Source organism: Hesperophylax consimilis, chromosome 2 (genome assembly GCF_061612785.1).
Source record: "Hesperophylax consimilis isolate HC1 chromosome 2, BYU_Hcon_1.0, whole genome shotgun sequence".
Lineage (NCBI taxonomy): Eukaryota > Metazoa > Arthropoda > Insecta > Trichoptera > Limnephilidae > Hesperophylax > Hesperophylax consimilis.
Genome location: NC_142837.1, coordinates 25,843,406 through 25,864,322, shown reverse-complemented (window position 1 = coordinate 25,864,322; position 20,917 = coordinate 25,843,406). Strand labels below are relative to the sequence as shown.

Sequence of the window (20,917 nt, the reverse complement as noted above, 5' to 3'; positions counted from 1 at the left end):
TGGACCTCTTCAAGGCCCGCATTAATAAATCCCTTTCTACTGCCCCTACCTTAACCCGCTTCAACGCTGCCCAACCGGGTGGCGACATAGTTCCCCTGCCTTTCACTGTACAGACAGGGGTGTTCTTGAGATGTGTTACAAAAAAAAATATCACAAAGGTAAAATTTGGGTTCTTCGTCAGCATTTAATTTGTTGTTTCAAGGGATTTTTGAATTAATTATGAAAGCCAGTTTGATAATAACCTTGAGAATTCCATTTATCGCCTTTATCCAATCGTTTATTTTACCCACGATTTATTATTGTACATTAAATTATGAAAATTGTAAATTGAAGATCGCATGTACTGTTTTTTTCCCACAACGATGAAGTTCGTCCAGAAGTGACTAATTTTATAACCGGGCAATATTGTAGTTTTCGTGTTCTTATGTTGCCCTCCCCTCAATGCTGGTGCTCGTTACCTGGCAAATAATGCAAATTTGACCCGATAACGTCTATATGTTAGCATATTGAAGTTATTTACGAATTCTGTGTAGTTTTTAGTTGTCTCGATTTCCCTCTGTTGTAATAATTAACACAGTAAATCGACCATTTGGACGATTTGGACATCTCAAGTTGGTACGCCATATGGCTACTTTTGTTATGTTTGCCTGCTCGATGTAGGTGTTTGGCAGTTTGTTCACGCAGGATCGAATCTGTTAGAATTGACGAGTTCCTTTATAATACTAGTCGAGTGTATTTGGGAGAGGTGTCAATGAATATAATCCTATATTAATTTGAAAAAATGGATTGTCCGCATTTGGACGAGTATGTGAAATTAAATTGCGAAGTTTTGGCGGATACTTTCGCGACCACAAAGGACTTCAAGTGCTCAGGTAATCGTTTATTTTAAATTATTGGCGTGTTTTATGTTCGCCCCGATCGCAGAGTCCACTTTAGCGAATTTTCTAATTAAACTGCCGGGTCTAACATATGATGCAGTACAAAATCAATACAGCAAGCCCTAATCAGTTGTTATCTTATTCTTTAGAGGGGGTGGGGTGTAATAGGGGAATGGCCTGGCCGTGACTGGAATACCGACCCGATATGCATAAAAGACGTTATGCGTTAGACCGATAATGCTATAATCTTAAGTATACCTTCTGACGCATTTAGGCTCGCCTTTCTCATTTGGACCTTTCAAAGGCTTCCCTCGATCTTTCATGTCGATTTGCAAATGGATGGATACCGAGTTAATGGGTCCGAACCGAATGACATCATCTTATTTCAATATTTTGTATATCAAAAATCACACAATGCAGTCTATATTATACGATAAAAGGTTTTCCGCAGTAAAACACGCGAACAGTAGTAATCTCCAGGCGGTACACCAACACCACTGTACCAACACCTTGACATTCGTCATTAGCGGTACACCAGTACTCTGTGGGCTTGTCAAGTTGCTTAAATTCCTGTATTTTTACATTTTATGGCTCAATCAGCATCTTCCAGGGTTATTCAATACCTTCTGTTAAACTTTTTGCTTGGAAAAATGTCCGCGATATGATTTTCCGGACAAAATGCGCATAACTTTGAAACAAACTACGGCCACCTGCTTGGGGGTGTACCCAGGTGTACCTAATATATTTTGATAATGTCCTATTTCTTATTACAACTCGTTCTATATTATTATACGTATTCCTATGTTGACTTATTGTTTCACTATTTTTGAAATTACCTTAACATTGCCTTTTGCCAAGCTACTTATTGTGCAATGAAGTGTTTTCTTTTGCATAATAATATAATATGACGGCATTATCAATACAATTTTATGATAATTATGAACTATAAACACATGACTTAAAACATGATTGTGAATGTTGCTAATAAAAACTAATGCCTAATGTCTTAAATTATTATTGGCATTCTATTTTATTGTAAAATGATGCATTCCAAATCAATTACCATAAAATTCACAATGATAAAAAAAAAAAAAATTCTTATGAAAATGTGTTTATCACGAGCTACAAAATAGCTTAAAAAATCTGTGAAAAATCAAATACAGGTACAGAATATTAGCTCAAAGTAAACATTGGCAGATTAATTTGTTGGGTTTTGTGAACAAACAGCTATTACCCGCAGAGCCAATTTCTTCACTTTTGGGAACATTCATATGGTCTCCTAGAAATCCTTGTATCTACCTTTCTGTCACAGTGACAAATATTAACTAAATGGCATTAGAAAGAATTAGAAACTTTACATTCAAATCCAGAAGTTAACCACAGAAGAATTAAAATGTATACAGAGAAAAAAATTATCATTTTTTTAAAATTATTTTTATAGAAAACAACAGAAAAGAGAGGTGGCAGTAATGTTTATAATAAATCTGTCTAGTAAAATATGTGTTTTTTCCCCATCAGTAATTTTTGTTCAATGTTTAGACAAAAAAGCGTCAGGTGAGCTATTTTTAAAACTTGTTTGTTTGTTTTCAAAAGAGTAATATTTCGAAAATTATATGTTTGTTTCTAATAATTATTTTGGAAAGCATATTTCATACTTTCAAAACAGTTTTTAGTTTACGAATACATTCAGAAATATTACATTTATTTAGATTTTAAACGGTGCTATACAAATCATTCGAATATTATTATTGCGGCTTTCTGACATCATCTAAATATAATATAACAGTGTCGAAATATGTATAACTGTCAATATGCCAGAGTACTAAGGTGTTAAAACCAAAATAAATCATTTAATTTTTCTTTCTTCGTTTTGCTTTTATGAAACCCCACATTTTATTAATAAATCTCACAATTCATACACATTTTCTGTTAAATCCTTATTATGCTGAAATTAATTTAGTACATAGACAATAATGATCTTCTTTTAATAGTAACGACAAAAAACCCATCACAATCAATCAATCATAAAATTTGTTATATTTTTATTCACATTTTCCACGTGTTTTTATGATAAAGTTGTTATAATGTTACTGGTTTTACCAAGATCAATAATTTTTATGAATTCTGCTTAAGTAGCGTTGTTGAATTAAAGGGCTTATATTATCTGAAAGTAGATATCGCACACCTAGATGAAGAGTAGTACAACTCAAAATACCTCTTTTTTCAGGAACAGCAAAAAACATTTTACTCGATTTTTATGTGACCGATTAAAAATATTTTTATATAATGTTGTATGTTATTTTACTAGGATATTTATTTGCTCAATTACTTATCATCAAATACACGTATCACTTGTTTATTAATTAATTTCGTGTTATTTTAGTATTCGTGACTAAATCATTGTTTAATAATTTTATCAACTCAAATTAATCAACTATTATGAATTAGTAAAATTAAAATTACTTACTTTTGTAAACAAAACCGGAGTATGTGGAGTTGATATGTAGAACGCCCGAGAAACAAGACAGGTTCAATCACGAATACCAAATCAACTAAAATAATTCACGCTTTATGACTGCAGTTAATCACGAATACAAAACTAAGTCGAGATAATCCAGTCTTTGTGCGTATTGACAGCACCTTCCCCTATAGCTGGTATGTCGTAATTGGTGATGTGTTACTGTTGTTGGCGGTGGGTGTACGTGGAGCAACTCAGAAAGACTAACTTACATCGCCATCACATTATTATTGATGGAGATTTTAAAACAGGTGTCTTTGTAGTTTGTGTAGTTTTCGAAGCAGATTCCGAAAATCGCAATAACTCAATTTTTAATTATTTCGAGTTGTGTTACCCTTTATCTAGGTGTGCGATATACTAATTCAGCAGAACACCCAAACATATTTATTGCCATTTAAAAAAAATCTTATAGGTCTGCATAAATACAATTTCGTAATTTATTTACTATTTTGGTCGATACCAATGGCAGTTCAATATTGAAGCGATTATGATTTAAAAAGGAAAGAATTTCGGTCTTTTTTTAGCAGCTTTTCTTTTTCATCGAATATATGGAGTCACAACATTTTGAAAGACTGTAAATCTATTGGATCGTTTAAAAAAAAATGAGCACCACAATTATTTGTGTATCAAGTAAAATAAATGTAAAAAAATATTAATAAGTGCCTACTACACCAGCGACTTGAAACAATCCGTCCATCGACTAACACATTTATGTCTTGTATATGTATACTGAGTTGCATTGAAGAAAATCATTTTATGTATGAAAATAGCAGTTTACTTAAAAATTTCTGAAGATTTGTAACTCCTACCAAACAATTGTTGAAATGCACAAACAAGTAAATACAACCTGTTATCATTAACTTGACAACAATAAAGCAAATATTGTTATGTGAATAATATTATAAAGGTGAATAAATCTGCATTCGTGTCTCGGATCGAAGACTACACACGTGGCGCAGATATGTCACTCGAATGCGTTCGACAATCTTCCTAAAGTTAAAGTAAAGAGTCCATCAACCCTGCGCACCTGAATAAAAGATTTTGGCTCGAGATACATACCAGCACCAGAATATTTTGCTTCATAAAACAAAATATATATGTTCTATCTGAAATCCGCACTCGAGGACCGTCGGGCCGTATTCCTATTGGTGGATTTGTGTTGTGTTTAAACGGCAGCAATATTATAATCAACTTCAATGCCAGCAACCCTTCCAAACTACGCAGAGGATTTGCGTAGTTTAGAAGATTTAAGCGCACAAACAGACAGACTCGTATAGCGACTTAATTTTATACTATTTAGAGATATTAATCCCAGTGAGTCTTGTTCGCCATAGTTTTTCTTTGGGAGCTCACTGAATAACCGCACATTAGAGAAAACCGCCACTGGTCCATAGGCAATAGGAGTGTTGAAACATTCATTAGGTGATTGATTTCTCAGGTAATAAGTCATGTGCATTTAGTGCAGTAAAAAGTGTGCTTATTTGTACAGAAAACTTACACCCTTTTTTATTTAGTTACAGAATGCTCATCTCGGGAACAACTGTGGATTTGTTTACAGTGTGGAATAGTTAACTGTGGGCGGTACGTTAATGGTCACGCCGAAGCACATGCGGAAAGCACCCAACACCAGCTCTGCATGAGTTGCGAAGAGTTTTCTGTTTATTGGTAAGATTAAATCCTCGACAATGTATAAACACTTGAAATTTCCAGTCACTTCTAACAGTGCAGTGTTTCTCTAAGCTTGATTTTGGTTTTGTACAACCATCTGTAAGTTTCTAGGAACAGTTGTTCTAGCTTTTCATTATACAGGTGTCCTGGGGTAAAGTGCACTAACTTCGTGAGGTGATTTCTACATGATGGGAGAAGTAAAAAAGATAACTAACGTTTTCGAAATTCCAACTTTTTTTCCCGTACTAAAATATTTTTTCCATAGAAGAATATTTATTTTCCCATACAAATAATTCAACTCTTTTTACCTAAAAACTATGTTAAAACGTTGGAATTTTGAAAAAAGGGAAAAATATCACTTCCTGGTTTAGGCGAATTTGTGCCATGTACATATTTTGGTGACACTTCATAAGAGCAATCCAGTCTCAATTGAGTACAGCCTGGGGAAATATATCACTACCTGGTTTGTGCGCAAAATTGTTCTATGCACATATTTTCATAGTACAATTTAAAGTCTAGAGTTCAAATCCTAGGTAGTGTGTAAAAAAAATGGTTTAATAGAAAAATTACAATTTTGTCACCGTTTAGTATCCATAATTAACTTCTCGGCGATTATGACCGTCATACTATGGCCAGAAAAAAAAATTATATAATTTTGTTTCTCCGTGATAATAATAGTATTGGTAGTTCATCTGCAATTGTTTACGAAGCCTTCAAAAGGCAAAATATATTTTTTCAAATAATTCGTTGAAATACTTTTATTAATGTTTTTTCGTTTTGACAAAAATTGTATTTAAGAACATGGATTAATATACTGGGGTACAGTTTTGTTGGAAAAGGGTCGCACTCCAAGTGGTTAATAATTATTGTGACAAGAACCCAATTTTTTAACATACTTTAAACAAGTTTGGTGCTACAACTCTTTGAGATTGTTGGCCGCCTCCAGAAAATGCCTTCTCTCGTTCTGGTTTCTTCTCTGTTTCTCTCCAGCTCTTCATGCCTAAGGCTGCTTGTTGGCCTCCACACAATCCAGCCACCTAAGGTTGAACCTTCCACACTCATTCCAACTGCAGATTTATTAAATAGAAGTCTCTATGGCAGTTGGCATTCTTCTATTCTTGCTGTGTCCTACCCAGCTGAGCAGTGCCCGTTACAATTATCTTACCAATTTATTTCTCTTCCAGTTACAAATGCAATGACTTTGTTAATGACACAAATGACAACCGATTAGATACAATTAGGAACATCCTTCAGAAGGATGAGACTCTTAACGAAGCTCACGAGGTACTGGCACCAGACATTGGCTGCAACCCTGAAATTGAGAGTGCTTCCATGGGGAAGAGCAGTCATTCCATACCACCCGCGTTGAATCATGCAGACAGGAAGACTCCTCCAGCGATTGCTGCATCATCAGCTGCCAAGAACGGAGCCAGTGGAAGGTCTCCCAATATTCCAGCTTCGAGGAACTTTGCATCTCTGAGTGTCGCAATCAATCGCATTTCAGAAAATACAGAACCGGATGAAGGGGATCTCTGGAAAGCACGGATAAAGGTTGGATATTCGGACTTGCTCTTATGTTTTTATTAAATTTGTTTCTTTTGGCTCTTGAGATGCCTGTGTTCATCATCAGACTTGCTGTGGAATCACTTCTACAGTACGATATTGCAATCTCATCTGTCAGATCCTATCATTTCATTTAGTTATGGGTGACATCATCTTGCTTCTTCATTTAATTATATGCACAGTAGTGTGGGCCGATTTTTTTTTCTTCAGAATTCCATTTGACGCTACTTATAAAAAGTTGTCTTTGTATCTAAAACATCAAAATAATATACTTTAAAAAAAATCAAAAAATATCTTAAGGCTCCACTTTGCCTTTAAATTTAAAGTTGGAGAAAATATGCTAAAAATTAGTTTTTTTCAGTGTCATTATAAAGTATTCTGGATCAGTTTAATCATGTGCATTTAAGAAATCTTCTTTAATAAAGTATGTAGCTTTACTGTGTATAACTAGAATCTATTATTTTTGTAGTAATACGACACGAAAAGATCCCGCCCGCAGTTCCTAGCCTCGCCGTCGCACGGGCTGCGCGCTTTACTCGCCGTTCTGTATTTGTCCTAGGCCTTAGTCGACCAACTGCTTTCTCGAAGGGAGAGATCACGCGTATTTTTTTAAATTTTGTATTTTTCGTTTAAAAAAAAAAGTATCTCAATTTAATGAAACAAGCTCCCGACTGTGCGATATTTGTTCTTGTAAATGTAAAGACAATTATTGTACTTGTTCGAAAGCAAGGAAAGTTTCCCTTAAATAAAAACAGTTTTTAGAAGACCAAAGAGGTGAGAGAAAAATGTTCATCGGCAGTGTTGATACACCGACTACGAAACAAATGGAAAAATCTATGAAGAGAAAGAGAAAAGATCTCACTAAAATAAAAGACCAGGTGTGTGGAGAAAAATAATTTGTAGACACTGTATCATTATCTTCCACTTCAATATCAAAATCATCTTCTCCGATTACAAAATCAAGTAGGCTACTTAAGACTAATACCACTGCTTTTCCGACGACCAGCAAATCTCCATCTTTTACAGTTCTCTCCAAGATCTGTGACAGGTTCAGGATATCGGATCGAGCTGGTGCAGCAATCGATTCTGCCGTCTTAAATGATTGCAACATAATAACGCAGGATAATACTAATAAAGTAATAGATAAAAATATATTTTTTGATGGTCGAAAGGACAAGACTTTGGTTAATATAAAAAAAGGACAGAAATATTATAAAAGCACGGTACTTGAAGAACACGTATCGTTAATCGTGGAACCATATTACCCCTAGGTCAGGCACTGCCGTAAATATAACCAAAGCAATTATAGAATACTTTGCTTGTCAAAACATTTCACTTGACCATTTAAAAGCAATTGGTTTTGATGGTACAAATGTTAACACGGGAACAACTGGTGGTGTGATTCGAACGATGGAGAGACACTTAAATCGTCCAGTACAGTGGCTGATCTGTCTTTTTCATTGCAACGAGCTTCTTCTACGCCATTTGATTATTAAGTTGGATGGCACAACTACTGGACCTCGTGCTTTTTCCGGCCCCGTAGGTTCGGCTCTTCATAATTGTCATAATTTGCCGGTTCAATCTTTTTTAAATATTGAAGTGGAGTACTCGACCGATGTCTTGCATGCTGATTTAAGCACTGATCAAAAATACTTGCTCGATATTTTCAAAACAGTTTCCAGCGGACGTTGTCATTCTGATATTGCCAGAAGAAACCCAGGAGTGATGTCACATGCACGATGGCTTACTACAGCGAGTCGTATCCTACAACTGTATATTGGATGCGCAACGAGTGATCATTATTATGAGGGTATATGTTCCCATGTGGTTTGATATAAAACTACATGGGTCGTGCAAAGATGGTGCGAGGCATATTTATAATATTATGATAAACTATTAAACTACTAAAAAGCCATCATTTATCCCGTAATACAGCGAAATTCTTACTACGCTCATCAAAATTTACTCTTATCAATGATAACTGATGAATCGCCTATCATCAAAGAACTTGGGATAAGACGTTTGTTGGAAGCCAGAGAGTTTTCCTGGACAGAGCTCCGAACATTTAAAGTACCAACATTGAATTTTAATACACAATGCCATATTGATATGATATCTTGGCAAGATACGCCGATCACATATCCTCCCATTTAGAAGGTGTAACAAAACAAGACCTGGAGGATCTTAACCTAACTTCAGAAATCAGTTCCGTTTTCATAAAATTTGAGAGATTCCCCTGTCACACACAATCGGTAGAACGCTGTGTGAAGGTTGTAATTGAAGCATCTTCGAAAGTGTGTGGCAACAATAACAGGGAAGGCCTTATTACTACATCCATAATCTCCAGAAAAAATATGCCAAAAATTGAAACTAGGCGTGATTTCATACCGGAATAATTGATTACGTTTACTTCTATACGATATCTGTAGTATTTATGAGTTAAATTCTTAATGTTGAAACAGCATTTAATACTAAATAAATTATTGTGAAAATTGTAATTATAACTCTTTCATTACCTTATCACTTGGGAATAATTCACAAAAAATGTATTTTAATCAATTTTCGATCGCAAAATGGAACTTAAAAATGATAACATTCAATGACTTTTTTTTATTTTTTATTAACAATAAAGACCCAAGACAACTTTTTATCGGTAGCGCTTATTGAAATAAGTCAATTTTTTTTTCGCCATACATTGGCGGCCCAGGCTAATGCACAGTGATTAGAAATGACACGGGATTATAATGACGATTAAAAATTGATTAAACAAGTCAAAATTTTACTTGAATCTCTATGAAAATACTAATTGTTTATAGACAGCTACGATTGTCTAGCACCTTTTGTGAGTTAGTTATGCAATTATTATATAATATTGTGATTCTGAAGCATTCACCGTGTTGCATTTTCTAAACTAGATAGCCGCTAGATATTGAGTGCTTACTCTGTGATCGGAAAATTCTCTTTCCTCAGACCTCCTCAGACCTCTGACATATTCTGTCGGAAGGTTAGAGTATTTCCGTTTTGAAATAAAGTCCAAATAAATGGAATATTTATGAACGAATCTTAAAAACTGTTTTTGAAAGCTGATGATCATTATTAAAAAAATATACACGGTGTCCGGAAACTCGTAGTACAAGCGGGAAACTGGAGAATCTACACCACATGGGGAACCCAAAAAAACAAAGTTTTTTGATTTGAGCATTTTCAAAAAAAAAAAAAAACCAAAAAAAAATATTTTTCGGCTATTTTAGGGTTAAAGTTTTTTCTGGTGTTTAGGGTTGAATAACAGATGTTTTAACCCTGCAGAGCAGAAATATTTTAGGATTACACCGGGTTAAATGAAGGGTGATTTCAAAATAATGCTTCAAATCCGAGTTTCTTCATTTGTTTTACTTTCAAATAGTTTTAATTAGTTGGGTACTTTGATCTTCAGTAATAATTTATAAGAATTTGATTAAAAAAAAAAAAAAAAAAAAAATCAACTTCAAACTCGATTTACTCGATAACGAAAGCTCAAATAAAAAAAAAAATATACTACAAAATCGACTCCAAATGTGATGTAGATTCACCAGTTTCCCGCTTGTACTACGAGTTTCCGGACACCCTGTATATGTATAATTTGTGAAATGTTAAAATTTATAATGCAAACATAAAATGAGGAAAATTTTTACCTACAACTACCATTTTTAATAAGCATTTAAAAACAACAAACCTTTGATTCAACTTAATGACCATAAACAACAACTTTTTGCATTTACGATTATTGAAAATAGAGTTATTTAATATTATTTTTATAAATAATATGAATTGAAGCATTGGATGGGAAAGAGACTTTATCGGCCTAACTCCCTTTTCTCTATTATTAGCCCAAAAGTTGGTCTGATTCCTGATTTACCACCTGACAAAATCTCATTTCAATCTGACATACATAGATGTCTCTATGCGTATCAAAATACAGTCATGAAGCACGCCATTTATCTGTCCACCGCGAAACAAACTTGTTATTATTAAAAGAGCAACAAAATCTAACCAAAGTGGCAGTTGCTGGCGTAAAGCCTTGAAAATAAAATACATTTGTTCTATTCTCACACCATTCTTACAACGGTTTAAGAACATACTATCTTTCCATGAAAATATTGGTCCAGTAGGTGATATCCATCCTAGTACATCGGCAACTCATAAAGACAATGACAGTCCTGAACACGAGCTTTCCGATACATCCATATTTTAGGAACATTATTAAAATAATATTTCCTAATTGTTTATTTTTGTAAGTTCACAACATTTTTACCATTCTAATAAAAATATTATTACTGAGACCTAACCACTGTTTTTTCTTAAAACATCATTAAATTTGTTCTATGAGTGGAAAAGGGGCATGTACAAAACAATACAATTTGTGATTATTTAGGACAGCTATTTAATTTTCCTACTATATATTTATATCTTGTAACAGATACTGAATGCGTATTGCGAACTGAAGACGGGGCCAACATGTTATCGGCGCCAAGATCCTTTCATGTGTGCACGAAAACTGACAATAATGGTGTTGACCGGCCAACGTTGGCGGCCAATGCCAGCAACGGCCAAGTGGTCCTGTGCACCTTAGGCCAGCGTATTGGCTCAATGCATTTGGCCAATACTTGGCGCATTAGACAAATGTATTACAAACGTACGTAAGGGTTATTGTGACCTCGCTCTTTGTCATTTCATATAAAAATAAATCACAAAGTTTCATAATTTTTTTTCAATTTGCGGTCGGAACTATCAGTTTCATTAAGGTGCACATTTTAATTCTTCTGTGGCTAACTTCTAGATTTGAATAAAATGCGTGATGTTTTCTCTTTCTAACACCGTTTATATCATATTTATCACCATGACAAGGGAGACAACGATTTCTATGAGACCATTTTCCCGAAAGCGAACAAATTAGCCTGGGGGGTTAAAATAACTTTTTGAAGACACATGGTGATAGTACATAATATCTTTTCGCTTCCAGTATGCAAACTACAACTACTTAAAATAACTTTTTGAAGACACATGGTTATAGTACATAATATCTTTTCGTTTCCAATATGCAAACTAAAATACTTAAAATAACTTTTTGAAGACACATGGTGATAGTATATAATATCTTTTCGCTTCCAATATGCAAACTACAACTATTAAAATAACTTTTTGAAGACACATGGTGATAGTACATAATATCTTTTCGCTTCCAGTATGCAAACTACAGCTACTTAAAATATACTTTTTGAAGACACATGGTTATAGTACATAATATTTTTTCGCTTCCAATATGCAAAGTACACTATTTAAAATCAAATAGTTTGCACTTATTATTCACACCTTTTCACATATTGCATAAACTTGGGTTTGAACTCTTCAATCATAAATTATTAATATTATGCTATACCTGTTCTCAAATTTTCACAACTTAAAATATAGGTCATTCTCTATTTTGAAATAGGTCCTTTCTGTACGAAGTCGAGTGTTTCCACTTATTTCACAAACGATAAACCTAAAATCTTTCTTCGTCACATTTTCCAGGCTCCTAAAGACTCTGTACGCAACCTACGCCCCCGTTCTCGCAAACGATCTCATTCTGAAGACAGCAGTTCCACAGAGAACTCGTCAACATCCTCGACTGGTAGTAATGCCCCGTTCAAGAAGACCAGCCCTAATTCTCCGACCACCAACGGCAGGATAGATCGCCAACGTGAGAAAAAAGTGGTGGGATTGAGGAATCTGGGAAACACCTGCTTCATGAATGCCGTGTTGCAGAGTTTGTCCAATATCCAAGAATTCAGCTGCTATTTCAATAATATGCCTTCGCTCGAGGGAAAGAATAATGGAAAGAGGGTGTATCATTCAAGGAGTTATAAGGAAGTCCAAGATGTTGTGATGGCGGAAGAACTTCGTAAGGTAAGCTATTTAAAAAAAATTATTTATTTATTTATTTGTATTTATTGTAAGAAACTAATAGCTTACATAATATAAAGATCTATACATATGAAGTTAAGCCAAAAAAGTTTCTCATGCTAAAGTTGCTTAGATATAGGAGTTTTATTATGTTTTAAAACTAACATACTCTTCTTCAAATAGAAGAGTATGTATGAGACGATGTATGAATGTGAATAAGGCAAGAAGTGTGCGCCAAGAAATGCAAAATACCATGCAAACTACAGCGCTGGTTGAAAAAATTTGGTCATTTTTTGGTGACGTCATGTGTTACATCCATAAATCTATTTACTATAATAATTAAAAAAATATACTTATTCCCTTATTCTCCCTCCTGGACACACCCGTCCATAAATATACCACTCTCTAGATCGATATCTTCGGGCTTTTTGTATGTAACGGAATTATACAGTACTTAACCACAGATATACAATCAGTACCTACCGTGCGGAGCAGAGCAGTAGACAAGGTAGAGGAAACTCAAGGCCATTTAAAAAAAGATGCGACCATAGACAACATAATTGCTATCAGCCTATTCTATTCATTCACTAGCCCAAAAAAACTATTATAAAAATAAAAATGTCCTCGAAGCAGAAAAATGTCGAAATGTTTTTCAAGGGCAAGGTTCATCTGACTAAGAAAATAAACTTTTACAGTGCATTTCCTTAAGATGAAACTTGTTAATCTGAGAAGAAGAAACCCAAAATGACAAGAAATTTGCAAAAACACTGAAGAAAATTTCCAAAACATTATTGTCCGACAGTACGACGAAGAATTCCGACATTTTTCAGCCTCATGAACTCATGGTTACATATGTTTAAAAATCTTTAATTTCACCAAAACAATAAGATAATACAGGATAACACTAATCAATAACATGAATAAGTTTATCGATATAATAAATAACATTTATACGTTCTTAGCATTCAAAAAACCGAACGAAAAACCTAAAAACTGTCAATTCACTTTAAACTTGAACTTACGTAGGTAGGTTGAATATATGTTTGTAACTCGCTAACACTATACTGGCTTATATTGTATTTTTATCACGAACAACTTTAACACGCAATATTTTCGACGGAAATGATAGTATTTCGGCAGCAAATGACAACCCGCGTGTATAAATAAACCACACTCATTTTGTTTGAATGATTTGAAACTGTCAAACGGCAAAATTCCGTCATCTCTTTCTGTTATACGAGTCATTATGGTAGAGAGCGAGAGATCAAACCAATCCTTCTTTTTCTCACCAATGAGATCTGAGCTTTTAGCCATATTATTCGTTTTCTATAAGAATTTTGAGGTGGGCGTGGCGGTTTCAAATGAGTTTCAAGGCCAAAGCTGAGAGAAATGCCCCTGCACCCGTCCCACATTATAATATTCATGTACAAGATAATTTCATTATTTTTTCTTTTTTAATATATGTTTATTTTTTTAAATATAAATTTTAGTATATACAGGGTTTTCCAATAAGAGGTGTTATTTAGATATTCAATCGTAAAAGATCAATGGTTTCGTTGCTTGTGTGGCATGTAGCGCCGTCTTGTTGAAAGTAAACGTTGTCCAGATCAATACCATCCAATTCCGGCCATAAAGAATCATTAATCATCTCTCGATAGCGATACATTCACCGTAACTGTTGCTCCAGCCTCATTTTCGAAAAAGTAAGGTCCAATGACTCCACCGGACCATAAACCGCACCAAACAGTCACACGTTGAGGATAGAGAGGCTTTTCAACAATAACTCTTGGGTTTTCCGAGCCCCAGATGCGACAATTTTGCTTGTTGACGAAGCCACCGAGGTGAATGAAATGGGCCTCATCACTCAAGATGATTTGATTCACTAAATTGAATTTTAAAAATTTCAATGCGTTGTTGAAGCGTGTATCGTTCCATTTTTATTAATGGCGTAGTTTCTACTTGTCAAATGTCAAAAAATGACCGCTTCAAAAGTAACATCTACCGAAATAGCGGGCTATTCAAAATAACACCTCTTATTGGAAAACCCTGTATATTTTTTAATAAATATATTTTTTTAACATAAGTTCCACTAGGGAGAGGCCCTAAGGAAAACAATTTGCCTCAGGGCCTATTGGACCGGACAGTACGGTTTTTTAAACGGCTGTCTGGTCTAGAAAATTTTGGAAAACCAGACAATAGAATGTCCAGTTTTTTTGAAAATACGCAATATATATATATATATACCTCACTCACGAGAGAATTTATAGAGCAAAAGCCGTGAGCGATTCTGGCGGGTGGAAGCAAGACTTGCGGGGGAGAGGGGCGCTCTCCGCTCCACAGTAGCTGCGTTTTGCCAACCCACGGCCCCGACCCGCTCACTCAGCCGCGTCGCTTCGGCGTTGCTGTCAGCCACGTTACACGTGTTTGTTTCGGGAAGTTTTGCTTATGAAACTAGTAGTACTGCGTTGTGCTTGTGATTGCAAAAAGTGATAAATATAATAAATAATGGAAGGAGAAAAAGGATCTACCACTAATGATGTAAAAACACCGCCGAAGAAATCAAGACGAATGTGCTATTCTAATGTTGAGTGGGAGTCACAATTTTCGTAGCTAAGTAAGTGTAATGATAATAAAACTAAAGGATACTGCAAATTGTGTAAAAGTACGTTCTCCGTAGCCTACAATGCTATCACGCTGTATCAAAGAAGCACAATGAGGCTGAAAGTGCAGCAGCCATATCGCAGCGTATGCATTCATTCTTTGCATCAAAAAGCAGCCTCCCAAGCGAAAAAGTTAGTATTGCAGAATTGTGTGAAGTGTTTCATAGTCGACGGCCGGCATAGTCCAGTGGTAACGCATTGGACTGCCATTCCGAAGGTCGCGGGTTCGAACCCGGCGTGCGCAAATAAATTTTATTTGATTAATTTGTGTTATTTCACAATTATATAGTATATTAATATATAGTATTAATTAATATATAGTATATTATTATATTAATATATAGTATATTTGCGGCACGTTCCAGAGTGGAAGATACTACCAGTATCGCCCTGGTGTAAGACCACCGTTCAGAATTGAAACGTTGCTCCAAATGGCTTTAGCCGTGTTTAGTGACTAGATCTGAATAGCCAGGTACTTCCCCACCTTCCTCTTTCCCTTCCCCACTTACCTTCAGCCTCATAACATCCCCCAATTGGGGATGCCATAGTCTCACTGGCTCCAGACGGGAGCAGTTGGGACTCTTGTGAGGTATTCACTATAAAAATAAAAAAAAAGTGTCAAGCACCATATTTCATATCTTTCCCAAGAATGCTCCACAAAAATGAAAAAAGTTACGTACTCAGTAATCGTGAAACAAATGACAGGAGGGCACACTAAATGTACTGCTATAGTAAACCAAGTTTTATATCCATATTCAATAGAAATTATAGAGGAGGACTTGAAGAATGAAGTACCTTTTTCCGTTGCCACCGATGTAATAAAGGAAACCTAAAATTCTTTCCCGTTGTATTTCAATATTTCTCACCGAAAAACGGTATTTGTCATAAAGTTTTGGACTTTTATGAAGACTCCTTTGAAAATTCCAGATCTATTGAGGAAAAGTTATGCCAAGTCTTGGAAAAAGCATAACTCCCATGGAACAGGGTAACTGCATATGGAGCAGACAGTGCATCTGTGAACTATGGAGTGAACAATTCTGTTTTTAATAACTAAAATCAGAAGAAAAATAACGACATAATAGCCGCTCATTGTTATGACCTCATAACTGTGCTAAAAATGCTTTGAAAGTACATAATGCCTGTGGATGTTGAAATTATAGTTATGAAGGTATTTGCAGAGATTTTTGTTCTGCAAAGAAGTGAAAAGTGTTGAACGAATGCTTTAATTTCTTCGAGAGTGAAGCTGCTGCCACACGCAAAGCTCACATCAAAAGTTAATGTACAGCGCATCATCTTTTCTACCGACACACGACGCTATCAAATATTTCTTCCTATGGTAGGAGAGGGGGTCAGTTGAATTCGAGAGCGGCCGAGGAACATAATTTCATCTGTCAAAGTGACAACTTTACTTACTGACAGCTTGAGCACGTTTTCGAAATGGATGATACTTGTCGCCTATTGCTGAATCTGTTGGACAGCTCATCCTCAGATGATGATGCCGCCAACTATATAATTATAAATGCTATTTATAAACTTTTTAGATTTTAAACAATCTGCGCGTAAATAGCGCATTTTCACATAACCTGACATAACCTCTCCGTCGAATCAGGAAATTCGCAGTTCGCAAGCCGATCGACGAAAGCGACATATAATAAATTATTGTAAAATAAGCTCACGTCGATTTCCAAAAATGTCGAAGGTAAAGGCGGCAAGGACCAACACCAGGGCAGGGAACGAGAAGAGAGCACGAGAGCTGACGAGAGCAAACCAGATTACCCAGGAAAACAATTGAAAACAATCAACAAACGAACAAACTAGAAGCTTCTCTATGTAGGTATCAGGCCGTCCAACTTTCTCAAAAAACCGAATGATATTACCATATAAACATACTGAGATTAAAAATATGATTAATTTTGAAAGGGCGAAAATTTGTTTACTTCAAATTCAAATATTGATTATATTTATATTTTAAATATATGTTAAGTATGTTTGCCAAATAAAGTTTTTTTTTATGTTTCTAAATTTACTAGCACACATGACGATATGAGCTAACATAATAAATAAGAAATGCATTATTAGGCTGCTTATGTCATGGCTGTCAAAGGGAACACGGAACTTAGTTGGTAGCTCCGTAATTAAAATGACCCCCTCTCCTTTTTACGGCGGAGAGGGGGACGCATAACTTTTCAAATATCGCGTCGGGAGCGGTTACGTAAAATAAATTCGGTTAGCGAAGTTCAGAACCACACTTATAGCGCGTTATCTTTTTACGTGTGTCGGGTCTGTATGGGATTGTATAGCGAGCGCTATTGTACTTTATATTATCTGTTGATGTGAGCTTTGCGTGTGGCAGCAGCTTTAATATAAAGAAGTTATAAGACATGTACCTACAAGATGGTTAAGTCTATTCAAAGCTCTTGATAACGTGCTTCTGCGTGGGGACCATTAAAAAAGTACTTTATTGAACAAGGTTCTAATGATTGTAGTCCAGCTCTTTGGGCTATCTTGGCTGATCAAGAAGAACAAATCCTACTTACTATGAGTTATATCTATATTTTACTCATAATTTTATGGCCTCTTAATAAGACACACTGTTGTTGCTGTTAAAAAACATACCACAGTAGCATATAATGTCCATAATATAATGGTGAAATTCGAGATGCACTTTCTAAGAAAATAGAAGATTTCGGAATTAAAGTGCATATGGCAGAAAAGGTTGTCTTTCAGATGATCAACTAAGAGAATTTACCACAAACGCTCTTAACGTTTACCAAAGAGAACTGGCCTATATTGAAAAGTGGTACCCTTTTGAAAACAATACCTAAAAAACTTTCAGTTGCTTGGATATTGAATACGGAAGATTGAACTAAGTGAAATATGGTCATTGTCCCCACATAAGCAGCAAACTCCTCCTGAAAATCTTTATGAGGAACTGGCTGCACTTCAAAGTATTTTTCTTTCACTTGAAGGAAAATCCATTGATATTACCGGTCGGTGGCCGAGTTGACATCGCGTTTGGGTCCCACCCAGGCGTAGGGTGTTCAATTCCTCGGCTGGCTAAGTCCTCCATCACAACACAAGCAACATTTTCAGCTTACTGAGGTGGTAGTAGGAGATTTTCAAATATTGTCAGGTTACTCGTAACCCGGGAATGTTTGTCTTTCTTTTTAAAAAATAAAAAAGTTAAATGTGGTGTAGGTTTTTCAACGATGAATCAGCACCAAATCTTTTAAAAACAGTACAATATGTGTGTAGTTTTCCCGTCTCCAATGCCTTCGTAGAAAGAGTTTTTAGTGTAATGGGTATTATATGGACTGACGAAATAAATCTACTAGGTGTGAATACCGTAAAAAGCGAATTATGTGTTTTCTTCAGTTGCACTGAATTTAAAGATACAATTTCAGGCAATAAACGATTATTCTAGTGCTGAATATGTTAAGTGTTTTTTTGCTTACCAATAGCATCAATAAATATAAGTTTTAAATGTTTACTAAGTGTTTCATTGTGTCCACCCTCAGTAATTTTCTCTGTTTGATCTGGCCAAAATCAAAGGGGTTTATGATTATCAAAGGACCCTTTGATTTTTCGACAAATTGTACCAAAAAAATCAAAGGGGGGACCCTTACCTAGATGTGTGTCTTGATAACTGAATTTATTGTTTATCCTGTTAAATACCTAAAGTGAATCTATGTTTTTCACCATGTCGGATGTTAGTTCTATTGCGGACAATGTATCCAATGACAGCTTCACTACGTATGACGGGACGAGTTTTTTGTAAACTATTTTTGACAAAAGTTTTTACAAAAGCATCTGACAATTTTTTTTTAATTCCTTGATCTAGATACACTTCTTCTTCGGATGCAAATTCAACACCCTATTTCAATTTACTTTTCATTTTCTCATTACTTCTTGAAATGTGTAGTTTTTTTTATTAGAAGCACAAAATATAATTCTTTACTTGTTGAATTGCAAAGAGAATCATTAAGATTTGTTGATGTTTGTCCAAGTTATTCCATTTTTATTTAATACCATATTTTTTTATCTAAAGACTAGCAATTTACATACATACTTGCAAATTAAGCATAGCTCTAAAACGGTTAAATGATATGAAAATGATTAAGTTGTCAGACTGAAGGATTTTCAGTGACTGGGTATTTCTGTATAAAATTCTAAATTATGCATTTGATAGCCCAGAACTGCTTTTGTATTCTGCTACGTAATATTTATTTCAGTGCGGAAATTCTGGGACTAACTACTATATTATGGATTCCTCTCTGATTATACGGAGTCAGTGGAAATTTTCAATTTATCACTAAACAAATACAAAATGTTGTTACTGAAGCAGTTCAGTTATGTATAATACATAACTATGTTTAGTACATAGTTTAATTAATATTCATATGTAAAAGCCCCTCAAAAGGGCTTTAATAAATAAATTTCTTTAGCTATGTTCAGTGAATTGTATTATTATTTTATATTAATTATATTATTTATGAATATTATTATATAATATTCACAAAATGGCTCCCGTTTGACATTGGAATCATCAACATAAATTGTTCCAGGTTTTGATCAATTTGAATGCGGGAGGCTGTGGGTCCAAGGGGGCCATCTCCCCGGAGTGCCTTTTCCTGGTCATCTGGAAGGTGGTGCCTCGTTTCAGGGGATACCAGCAACAAGATGCCCACGAATTTCTGCGATACATGCTTGATAGGTAAAAAAATTACTGCTCTCATTCAGAATTACAACATGAATTTAATTTTTACAAATTAGATTTTGAATTCAAAGTATGTAGTCCTTAGTAACATACATTTTATGATTAATCTTTTTATTGGCATTCAAAACTAAAATCATATAATAAAAAATATGTACATATTCAATATCAATAGAATTTAAGTGGCCAAAAACATTACAGACTATAGTTTGACCAAAAACAAAAGCCGTTTCCCTATTGCTGTCCGGAATAGAGGGAGGTGCGGGCAGCAAGCCACCAACTAGTGCTAGCAAACTGCTAATAAACTATGCCCTTTCTGCACACCTTCTTTTTCTTCCTGCATAGCTACATCTGTTTTATTTTTCACGGTTAATATATTTTAAAATATAACCTCCTCAAACCCGAGGGCTTAGGCATTATAAAAAATTTTTGTTCTGTTTTTTCAGTTAGGGAAAAATAGGTAAACGTCTTCTTTTTTTTACCGATAAGGGCAGTGGGAGGGTATCATATGTGATACTTGAGGTCTGAGTCAAATATAAAAATGGTTATTTTATCTTCATCAGTATTGTTAGGTAAATTTTTTCAACTTTATATGTGAAAACATGGGCAGGTTATTATATAACTAAATAATGTAATAGATTATGTATAAATTAATGTTTTTTTTATTAAATGTGTAAAAAATTCTATCTTTTGTAAAATATAGGAACACTTTGAATTGCGAACAAAAACAAAAGTCAGGGCTTTATATCCAAGACGTTGAGACTTAACCATTTTTCCGGTCATCATTTTTCATCATTGGCAAATGCATTGCCTTTTTGGCATGAAGATCTCCATGGAATAAAAGGGTGCCATGCCACATCCTGATTGCTGGAGGCTTGTTTGCGTCATCACCATGATGTCTATTTTTATTTTCTTCTCTCAATCCTGATACTAAAGAGTATCCGAATTTCCCCTTGAAGTTATGGTAATCAAAGACCTCTATGGGGGGTAAAAC

The 20,917-nt window shown here is 34.9% G+C and overlaps 1 protein-coding gene across 1 annotated transcript in view; it reads left to right on the top strand.

Moving 5' to 3' along the window:
• The first annotated feature begins 443 nt into the window (after window positions 1-443).
• LOC149425843 (ubiquitin carboxyl-terminal hydrolase 3-like) overlaps window positions 444-20,917 on the top strand; it is a 37,585-nt gene continuing 17,111 nt past the window's right edge. The window contains exons 1-5 of the mRNA XM_089641934.1: window positions 444-872; window positions 4,911-5,061; window positions 6,249-6,615; window positions 12,178-12,552; window positions 19,775-19,923. Of these exons, the coding sequence (XP_089498060.1) occupies window positions 782-872; window positions 4,911-5,061; window positions 6,249-6,615; window positions 12,178-12,552; window positions 19,775-19,923 (1,133 nt within the window). The 5' untranslated portion in view covers window positions 444-781. The remainder of the gene's footprint in view (window positions 873-4,910; window positions 5,062-6,248; window positions 6,616-12,177; window positions 12,553-19,774; window positions 19,924-20,917) is intronic.